Raw genomic sequence first — 10,713 nt, 5'->3', positions numbered from 1 at the left:
TGGGTAGTAAATTTGGTGAACAGACATGACGTGCATTTCTTAACGTACACAGCCTCCGTTTTTACTTGACTTTACTTAACACGCTTCACATTTATAGCAGACCGTCTTATCGCGATGATTTGTATTTTGCACGAAATCTCGTGAGGGAAAGCAAGCTTCCGCCTGCTTGGAGAGCTGCTTCCTGTACCGGATTTCCCCCCCCCCCCCCCCGTTACATTTATGAGGAGTTTTAACAGAATTTTGAAGACGCTCTCGCATCGACAGTAGACACTCTGAAGTGCTTTATGTGGCAATCTTTCGATGAACAAGAGGGACCGGCTGTGCGAGAACAGCGAGCCGTCATTTGCGCGAAGGTGCTTCTTATGTCTGCTCGAGCACTGAGGAGTCAGGGCCATCGCGCGAGTCAGGCACGATTGTTTTTTGGTTTTTGGTTGTTGTTGTTGTTGTTTGCAGCTATTGCTCAGATAAACGTTACAACGATGTGCTCTCCTGAAACGTTGGTACATACCTTAAAGTAAACTGCTTTGCAGTCAGCAGGGCTTACGCATAGCAAATGCATGTGAGAAGCGGTTCTGGTGTCTTCCTGTCATCCGCCTTCTAGCTACCTGCCAGACTGCATGATGTGGCTTCAAAAGACACGACGGGCTCTTCCAGTTAGGCCTTAGAAAAATACGGAAAATAAAAGCAGTTATCTTTATTTTAAATTTTTTTTAAATACACAGAGATTGTGATTTTAGGAGAAATTACAGTTACGACAATTAAGCCGTTACATCTCTCTCTAAAAATATAGCCATCGCCCATACTGGTCAGTTATGGCACCGAAGAGAAGACCCGGCCCACTAAACATTGCGCCCACGGGAGAGGGACAAGCGTCAACCAACATTGATGCAGCTTCAGAGTGAGTATTCGACATGCCACGTGACCTGGGTCATTCTAAACAAGCTGCTTCTCAGACTGTGTGGTTCTGCCCCCTGGCTATTAGAGCGAACCTGGAGGCCTTGCAGAAGAAACTAGGAGAGCTAGAGATGGATGAGCAGCAGAGAAAGCGCCTGGAGGCTTTCCTCACCCAGAAAGCCCAGGTGGGCGAGTTGAAGGATGATGACTTTGACCCCATCTGCGAACTGGGTGCAGGCAATGGTGGGGTGGTTCACAAAGTGAGACATAAACCCTCGAGACTAGTTATGGCTAGAAAGGTGAGCGTTCTAACTGTACCCGCTCAGCCCTCTCTAGTTGTTTACAAGGTTCTGGATGAAGCTGAGTCACTTTGCTCGTGTTGCGCTGCAGCTAATCCATTTGGAAATCAAACCAGCCATCAGGAACCAGATCATTCGGGAGCTTCAGGTGCTGCATGAGTGCAACTCGCCCTACATTGTGGGCTTCTACGGGGCTTTCTACAGCGATGGTGAGATCAGCATTTGTATGGAGCACATGGTGAGTGAGAGGAGATGAGTGAAGGTGAAAATGGCTTTGAAAGGTATACAGTGATATAAGAGATATTTGGGCTTTTGAAAATCAGCCTGCAGTGCAGGGCCTCAGCACTTTAGTGTTTAGTGTTTTGCTGATACGCATCTGGTCCTACTCATTAGTTTCAATTGAAGCCTTATCCTTAACTCGTCATAGTTTGATTCAGGGATGTTGGAGTGGGAAAAATGCTGCTGGATCTGGGATGCATCTGAGAAGTAAAGACTACAACGTACTATTATATTTAGATGCATGGCAGGTTTCGGTCTAAGTTTAGCAATTGAACGGTGCTGCAAAATTAGCAATTCATATCCATTAGGATGTTCCTTAAAATGCTGCTTTGTCTGAAAGTTTTCCAAAATGTTTTCCCATTTTTTTGTCCTTTTTGCAGGATGGAGGCTCCCTAGATCAGGTGCTAAAAGAAGCTAGAAGAATTCCAGAGGAAATCCTAGGGAAAGTTAGTATTGCTGTGAGTATTCTGTTTTTGTCAGTCATTCCTGGAAGCATAAAATCATAAGAAAGCTATACTGTTCAATAGTGTTTTGTTACTTTGACACCTGCAGTGTCTGCTGTATGTGACCTCCCCTCTTTATAATGCATGTAGTACATCTTTATAATCCTTTCACAGGCTGGCAGAGAAGCAAACGCTGCGTCAGTTGGGGGTTCTGTTTGGTTCCTCACGTACTCTTGAGGCAGTCAGATACATATTGATTGTAGATGGAGTGGAAAAAAAACAGTTCTTAAATTTTGTTCTTTTTATTGCTATAGTGTTCATGATGGAAAAGAGGTGAAAGGCTGCAGAAAAAGATACAAATAGATCTTTAACTGCGCAGACCAACACAAGTGTGTTCATGCAGCAAATGGTTAACACAGAAAAGTTGGCACTAAGATGGTAATTCGTCACAATAAGCAGTGATATGAGTTGTATGACAGTTTTATGAGGTTATTTGTATCTTTGTTATTGTCATACAACTACAATTATAAAAAAAACATAAGCAGTTCTCTTCAGTTACTTCGGTTAATTCTTAGGCGTAATTTGACCAAGCCTTCTATTGTGCAATTAATTTAAGTAAATTTCTTTTGCCAGCCAAAGTTAAGGGAAACATAACATTTTTGCTCAACAAAGTAATATTATATTACAATAATAATGGTATAATCTTGTAGTGTCTCTAGTATCCTAGCATTTTGCACCATTCTTGTATTTGAACCTCTGATTTGGTCCATGATATTTGAACGTTCTATGAACATTTTATTGGCATACGTTAAAAAGGATTTTGTCCACACCCGAAGGTTGTGCCTTAAGCGAAGTCGGTGGCTTGCCAGATGTTTTTGGAAGTCACCTAAATGCCCTGGTGACACACGGCACTTCCTAAGCATTCTGCAGTGTGTTTTTCACTTTTCTCTTAGCATTAATAGCCTCACGTCTGACCGTTTGCTGGTGGCAAAAGTGTCTAAGCATTTAAACTATTGTATCACTTAGGCATCAAATTTCTCAGTAGACAGTATGCGTTAACTATGCATTAACTAATCATTCCTAACTAATGGACACTGTGATTCGTTTTGGCATTTCATTGGTGATGTGTGTGTTTCTCCACAGGTGCTTCGTGGGCTTGCTTATCTACGGGAGAAACACCAAATCATGCACAGAGGTATTTTGAGAGCAACATTCCGAACCAGTGAAGCTGCATGTGTGTGCATGTGCAAATTACTGCCAGATTGGCAGGGCAGGACCTGGGCACATTGATACAGCTTTTGAAATCCAGAATAGAACAGTGATGCTTCATGGTCTATGAGTTAAAATGTATGAAGGAGTTTCTGGGGAATAACTGCAGTGTACTGTAGTAAAAGATGTAGAGGTAGTCAAATTTTCCAGAGAAAATGTCCAGGTTTCCAGAGAAGCAGGACGTTTCGGACAGAGGTCCTTAATCAGATGTGCAACATCTTGCTTAAACCTTGTGTACTTTACTGCAGTTTTGATTATACACACACCCCAACCCTCCCCCTACCTACATAAACGTGTGTGTGTGTGTGTGTGTGTGTGTGTGTGTGTGTGTGTGTGTGTGTGTGTGTGTGTGTGTGTGTGTGTGAATATTGTATTTTCATCTGGTAGTTTTTCAGATGGTAGTGTCACTTAGGAACACTATAAAAATAAGTTGCCAAATACATAAATATAAATTTTCGCAATTAACAATAAAACTCCTCTCCATACATGCTAAGTACATTGTATATACATGTACACACAAATGGCAGTTTGTATAGTTTACATCTCTAATCCATTAATCCCATTATTAAGATTCCTTAAAGTCCAAATCAGGGCAATTTTAAGGTCTATGCGGCAGTATCAGCTTTGAGCCTGGTAACAGAGAGCTTGGTCAACATACATACGACGTGTCATGGTGTTAACCAAGCTCTTCCGCTGTTGCAGTGTCTAAGACTTGCCTGTAAGAGTGATACCTAAGTGCATCTTCAGATTAGATCTGTAAATGATCTAACAGTTAGTACTGCCTGCAGGCGAAGAGAGTGATACTCAGGAACAAAAATGCTCTTACTTCAAAGACAAACTATTACTCACTTGAATATACTCTTAGAACTACAGTTAAAGGAACAAAGTAGTTACTTTTGTGTTTTTTTGTTGTTTTTTTTTGCCAGTTGTGGTTAAAGATTTCGAAGGGACTTGTATTGTGAAATTCCTGGCCTGTACTTAGGCCAAATCTGCTGAATTTTTAAACTTTTTTTTTTAAACTGCAAAGTAGCAGAAACGGAAGCCATTTTCCAGCTTGATTTGGACTTATCCCTCTTTTGTCCTTTTTGGACTTTCATCCATCCTCACCTGTTCACGACCATTCCTTCGGCCTTCGTTCCCAACCAGTTGTTGATGTGCGCTGTGTCCATACTCCACAACTCCACATCATGTTCTTGACTTCTGCCCCACCCCGCCCACCGTCTTAGCCTTCCAATATTTCATTTAAAATTTTCAAGGTGTGTTGTACTTCCTGCCCGGTCACTTAATACCCTTTATTCAGCAAGCAGTTAAACTGCGCTAAAACGAGCCAGGCGAAACAACTTTGTCTTCTTCCTCACAGTCTTTGTTACTTGTCTCGTTGTAACAGAGCCTGCATGCCTGTACTGTCAGTCAACATACGTAAACTCATCTGCTAGAGACAAACCGCGGCGAAATAACAATGCTAATTATGTGACTCACGTTATTGTCGAGCTATTATGTGTACCGCGTTCCAAAGGACATGCATTAGAGAAAATTAATATCAGTAAGTACAAAACGAATGCGAAGTCCAACGGGTGGTCTGACGTCGTCGTCACTCGGCTGCCATTTTGGCCTCCGCGACAGGGACATTATGAAACTAAGGGCGAGCCCAAAATGGCTGCCTGGATGTCATGGAGGCTGTGTGACGGTCTAAGGGAGCCAGGCTCAGTGCTGTGGGAGACTCGGCGCTGTAGTTGCGCTACGGTGGCAGGGAGAACCAGTGAACATGCTGCCTCGGAGCGCGGCCGGTAATTATGGCCTCTCGGATGTGATTATAAGGCAGCCGCTCTCTGCAGCCCCTTCTCTCTCTCTCTCTCTCTCTCTCTCTCTCTCTCTCCCTCTTCCCCATTGTCTCTTGCCCACTCAGTTTCTCTTAGCTCTCCCAGTGGGAGGCAATGCTGGGAGCAGAAGCTTATGTTGCAGAACTCACGGGAAGCTTCTAGCCTGGCGAAGGACTTTGCTAACTTCGCCCCGAAAGAGTTCCTGGTTGGAATTGATGGCTCGTTCTGGAACTTCCTTTCAAAGTTGTCAGGTTGTGTGCAGCACCGCGCAAGGTCACGGTATCTGTATGGACGCACTGGTTCTTCTGATTCCAAAACCTGAGTTTGTATACTGGTCTTGCATATGGGAGTGGTAAGCTTTGTATCATTCTTGTGCATTTATATAATCAAGCTTTCCAACATACCTGCAACATGAGATGAAATTAATATATTATGTATCATATCGGCACTGCCGATACCTGCACTACCACTTCACTTGTGGTACTGGGGCCAATAGCTGTGTAGCTCCTCTGGTTCTTTGCCACTTTCTGGGGAGGTGCAAATACAGGCGTGCGTGTGCGCCATCACGGGCAGCCCTGCATCCTGGGAGCTGCGCATGGCTGCTGAACGCAGGGCTTCTTGTGAAATGTTTTTCTGCTTGAATACTTGGCAAGGAGGAGCAGGCCTGGAGGAAGGAGCCAGGTGGTGGGATTTGGGCTCTGGCACTCTTACTCTCCCTTATCCCTCTTCATCCCTCTGTCTCACCTGGTCTCTCTCTCTCTCTCTCTCCCCCTCCCCCTCTCCTTTTCTCTTTTCTGTCCCCCCCCCTCTTTTTTTCTCTCTGTCTCTCTCGTGATCCTTGGCCCCTGCAGACGTCAAGCCCTCCAACATCCTGGTGAACTCGCGCGGCGAGATCAAGCTGTGTGACTTCGGCGTGAGCGGCCAGCTCATCGACTCCATGGCCAACTCCTTCGTGGGAACGCGCTCGTACATGTCGGTGAGTCAGCCCTCCCCTCGCCTCGCCCGCTCTGCCGCTGCCCATCCCTGAGCCCGCGGAGGCGGGCACCGACAGCTCTGCCCACTCCTCTGCGCCGAGCGCGACGCTCCTCCCAGGCCCGGCCACTCACATGCTTTCTGCTGGCTTCTCCCTCCATCCCTCCATCCCTCCCTCGACAGCCGGAGAGACTCCAGGGCACCCACTACTCGGTGCAGTCAGACGTGTGGAGCATGGGCCTGTCGCTGGTGGAGCTGGCCATTGGCCGTTACCCCATCCCCCCGCCGGACGCTAAGGAGCTGGAGGCCATCTTCGGGCGGCCCGTGCTGGACGGAGCAGGCATGGAGGCCCACAGCACGTCGCCGAGGCCCCGCCCCCCTGGACGGCCCATTAGCGGTGAGGACGCCTTGCCGTCCTTCATAGCTTCTCTGGTTTCCACACTGAATTAGGTGTAAAGTTGAGTCCATTTATCACAGAGAAATGGTCTTATCGTGACCATATTGGTGATTAGTGATTGCCAATATTCCAATCTCGATCAACTATTGAACATTCCGTTTTGATTTAAGCAACATTCAGGTGTATTAGTCTGCCTCTTTCACATTTTCACAGCAAAACTGATTCATTTGAAACAAATGTAAACTCTCAGCGGTAGGGTTAGTGGATCTTGGCATGAACATATTTGTGTCCGCTGCGTCCCTGTGATTGTCATGATTACGATCTTTTCTCATTCAAGGTAAAACACCAGTGGTGCTCTCTATAGGGTACCCCACAGAGACCTTCCTATCTTAGAGACTGTTATAGAGACTGGGGCTATAAAATATAAGCTGGTTTAGTTGACTCATGTGAAATTATTTTCCCCAAAGGCCATGGTGTGGACAGCAGGCCAGCCATGGCTATATTTGAGCTACTGGACTACATTGTCAATGAGGTCAGAGAAACTGCTTAGTACACAACTTTGTCTCATATTTTAATATTTTTTTCTCTCTCTCAAAGGCTCCTCGATCTCACCCCTAGTTTTTTTTTTTTTTTTTTTTTTCTCTCCTCTGTCCCTCCATTTTTCACAGCCCCCACCCAAGTTGCCGCATGGTTTGTTTACCCCAGACTTCCAGGACTTTGTGACCAAATGGTGAGTCCCATATTCTTATAGCTTCATCTCGCATGGCGGCCGCTCTCCACAGACGATGTTGCACAGGTCGGCTAGCTGCTAGAGCCAGAAGTGTTTTCTTTTCCCTTTTCGTATTGTCTTAATGTCGCATGTTGGCCTGAAAACTCATACTTGTATTAAAAAAAAAGACGTTATTATGTGTCACCTGCTTTAAATGATAAAAGGATGTAGGTTTGGGGTCACGTTCCTCACTGTCCAACGGGATTTTCAGGTTGACTTTGTTTTTAGCTCTTTGTTTTGTTTTTTCTTGTTTTTTTTTGTTTCCCCCCACAGCCTCATCAAGAACCCTGCGGACAGAGCTGACCTGAAGATGTTGATGGTACTTGTTATTTATTGTCCTTCTCTTGTGACTGTAGCAAACACGCTTACAATCTTCATTTATAGCCCAACCCATTGCCATCCATATAGCGAACACTGTTGGGTTAGTAACGGTAGGACTCCGTTTTAAACGTGCGTGCGGTGTTTCTAAGCCACTCCTCCTCTGTTCCAGGCTCACACATTTATCAAGCGTGCGGAGCTGGAGGATGTGGACTTTGCCGGGTGGCTGTGCAGAACCATGGGTCTGAACCAGCCGAGCACCCCCACGCGCAACGCCGAGTAAAGGCGGAGCCGCTCCCCCCCCCCCCCCGCTCCTCTCCTCCCCTCTCCTCTTCACTCCTCTCCTCTCATCTCCTCTCCCCTCCTCTCCTCTCCACTCCTCTTCTCTCCTCTCCCCTCCTCTCCACTCCCCTCTCCACTCCCCTCCACTCCTCCCTTCTCCTCTCCCCTCCTCTCCTCTTCACTCCTCTCCTCTCATCTCCTCTCCCCTCCTCTCCTCTTCTCTCCTCTCCCCTCCTCTCCACTCCCCTCTCCACTCCCCTCCACTCCTCCCTTCTCCTCTCCCCTCCACTCCTCTCCTCTCCATTCCGCTCTCTCTCCGTGCCTCAGTACATACTGCAGGCACTGGATTATGGGTGGTGTGTTTTTCCTCTCTGTTGTTGGTTTGCCTGTCCATCTGAATTTTACTTTAAACACTTTACGCTTCGCTACAGCGGGTCACCTAAGTTCTTGGGGGAGTTTCAGGTGTGGCGTACAGCACATGGGTGTATACTGTAAAATGCATATTTCCACTCAAATTTTCAGATACATCCATGAAGTCCTTTGATAATTCACGACTATATCTGCTACGTGGTGAAAACTCTTGCGCTGTAAAACCAAAACGTCAGTTTGGTCAAATAGGGAACGTTCCATTTCAGAAGATGTACGCCTATTCTGGTCTCATTTGCGTCTGAATGGTCTAGACCAAAGAGGGTTACTGTGGATCACACTACGCTTCATCCTGGAGTTTGGGCAGAGTTGGAAGTGTCCATGAGCAGAGCAGAGTGAGTCCATGACGTCAGCATGCTTGCTCTCTGCTGCATGTGCACAGATCTTCAGCTAATCCCCAACCCGAGACATTGCCAGACGATGGCTCTGTTCTACGTTATGTCACGTGGCGTTCGTTAAGCCTTCGTTAAGCGTTCATTAAGCGTTCATTAAGCATTCGTTAAGCATTCACAGCTTCCTGTGCCCTCTGCCGTAAAGCGTGGTAATGAACCCTTCCTTCAGAAAAAAAGCAATTTGATTTGAATATCAGTAATGAAATATGGATGAACTTCCTGGTGTATTAACCTTTCATCAGCTGAAGGAAGGAACTGGTTCTTAAATCTGCAGCAAGAGCTGTAACACTAATGCTAGTCAGGCATGGTGTACTTTCTTCAGAAGGCCATTACATTTTTTTTTTTTTTTTAATTAAGGTGTTTTATTCACAGCTGTGTCTGCTGCTTGAGTTATGTTCATCATCTGAAAGTTCTCTTTTCACGCTGTAACTATTGTTGTTTTAGAATGAAGGTTTTGGGTTTTTTTTGTTTTTTGTTTTGTGCTTTGATGTAGTTTTATTTTCTGACCCCACATAAAGACTGAAGTCAAACCAGAATTGCACTCTACGTTACAGCTGTCCTTTGCATTGGAATATGAACCGTAAGTTCTGTTTAATATGAACTAATAAGCCATTTGCAGAGTACATAACTTACCAAGTTCTTTCAGAAGTGACATGTACTTGCAAGGCGTGATGGCTGGAGTAAAGGAGGATGTAGACTTGGCCCAAGCCAGTGGGTGGGTGTGGTAAAGCGGGTGTAGCAGTTCGCTGTATGCCTCTGGGGCTCAGACCGGAGACGGTGCTTGGCTGGTTGTTTTTTCTTCTGCTTCTTCTTCAATGTTCAGGGTTTCTCCAAAAAATTCTGAGAGCAAAGAGCATCCCCAAGTGGTCCAGTATCCTTCTGAACTGTCTTAACTGTAGCCGCGATGATCTTAAATCCCGCGTGATGCTTTTGAAAAACAACAATGTATTGCTACTACACACTGGCATTCATCACTGACCAAAATGAATCCATTGCCAGACGTGTGTGTGAATTTTTTTGTACAGTACCTCTGGTACTGTTTTGCGGTCTTAAAAATAGCTTTCTTCTGTTTTTGTTTGTTTGTTTGTTTTTGTTTGTTTGTTGAGAGGTATAGAGAAAAAAGGAAGTCATTTTATCATTTGAAATGTGCTGAATACAGTTCTCATAGAAGAATAAAACTTATTTGTGAATGAAAGTTTACATAGTTTCACTCCTGATTCTTGTTATGATTATAGTCAGTTGACATTTTAGCTGCTTTTTAAAAACAAATGTTTTTTTTTTTGTTACGGCATTGTGTCATAATTCATTTATGAGAGTGTACTGTGTAAAGGAAGTTTTACAGCCCATCCACATGATTGTTCCAGTTCAGCATCAGGAAAACTCCTGATGGAGTAATCCCAACCTGATGGAGTAACACAAACGTGCACTGGCTGGGACTCCTTCAGGAATGGGTTAGGAAACCCTGACTGTTTTCAGCAGGGGCAGTCAATGAGACCCACAGTCCAGCACACGGCGCAGCCTGGTAGTATCCCTGCGCACGCACGCGCGCACACACACACACACACACACACACACACACACCTACCTGATTCAGCTCATTAGGTAATGACCAGGTAATGACCATGGTGACAGAGCAAGAAAATCTCCAGGCCTCCATAACTGGAGTTGGCCAACCTTGATTTTGAGCGTTTATTTCCTTCTCTGTGTTACTTGGTTCAAAACCACATTATACCCCAGAGAAGCCACAGCTAGACTTGTGGGTTTTTAGGAACCAGGAAAATATATTTTATACCCAATACAAGGGTGACTTTACAGTTCACATGTCTGCCTTCATCTATTTCAGTTGCTAAACATAAAACTTTCCAGGGATATTTTACATCATTTGAAATGTACTACTATCACGCATTTTTTTTTTTTTTTTTTTTCAAATCAGAAACTAAATGAAGCACAGCTTTAGCCAGTTCCACCGTTTGACATTAATATTAATGCCACTTTATCTGAATAGTGTTTTAAAATTCTAACATTTGAAAGAAATGTAAAAGCAAATAAAAGAAGTCCTCTATTCCAAAGGCTCCGTCTGGATGGTCATTAACGTTATTGTTACCGTGCGTCTGCCATGTCGCTGACCTGTGCACAGCTCCCTCTGTGGGCAG

At 45.0% G+C, this 10,713-nt stretch overlaps 1 protein-coding gene across 3 annotated transcripts; it reads left to right on the top strand.

Annotated features, from left to right (window-relative positions):
• Positions 1-203: 203 nt before the first annotated feature.
• Positions 204-10,629, top strand: map2k2a (mitogen-activated protein kinase kinase 2a). Of its 3 annotated transcripts, none has more exons than XM_035523382.2 (12): positions 204-353; positions 791-898; positions 983-1,193; positions 1,285-1,431; positions 1,853-1,930; positions 3,059-3,110; positions 5,856-5,980; positions 6,160-6,373; positions 6,841-6,905; positions 7,042-7,103; positions 7,416-7,461; positions 7,633-10,629. In XM_035523382.2, the coding sequence occupies exons 1-12, from the start codon at positions 301-303 to the stop codon at positions 7,741-7,743; spliced, it is 1,272 nt and encodes a 423-aa protein (XP_035379275.1). In that variant the 5' UTR covers positions 204-300; the 3' UTR covers positions 7,744-10,629. The 3 variants fall into 3 exon arrangements, with proteins under 3 accessions (XP_035379275.1, XP_035379276.1, XP_081564392.1); XM_035523383.2 differs by having other exon boundaries at positions 204-407; XM_081708266.1 differs by lacking the exons at positions 983-1,193; positions 1,285-1,431 and having other exon boundaries at positions 204-407.
• Positions 10,630-10,713: the final 84 nt, after the last annotated feature.

The sequence above is a fragment of the Electrophorus electricus genome, chromosome 26, assembly GCF_041902795.1.
Source record: "Electrophorus electricus isolate QZ-2024a chromosome 26, ASM4190279v1, whole genome shotgun sequence".
NCBI classification, from domain to species: domain Eukaryota; kingdom Metazoa; phylum Chordata; class Actinopteri; order Gymnotiformes; family Gymnotidae; genus Electrophorus; species Electrophorus electricus.
This window is presented reverse-complemented; position numbering and strand designations above follow the sequence as displayed.

Bases quoted from the DNA above. Each gene is read 5' to 3' on its own strand.
- map2k2a (XM_035523382.2), top strand. From the start codon at position 301: ATGAACAAGAGGGACCGGCTGTGCGAGAACAGCGAGCCGTCATTTGCG. The intron at 6,906-7,041 runs GTCAGAGAAACT...CATTTTTCACAG, and splicing joins TGGACTACATTGTCAATGAG to CCCCCACCCAAGTTGCCGCA. The intron at 7,104-7,415 runs GTGAGTCCCATA...TTCCCCCCACAG, and splicing joins CAGGACTTTGTGACCAAATG to CCTCATCAAGAACCCTGCGG.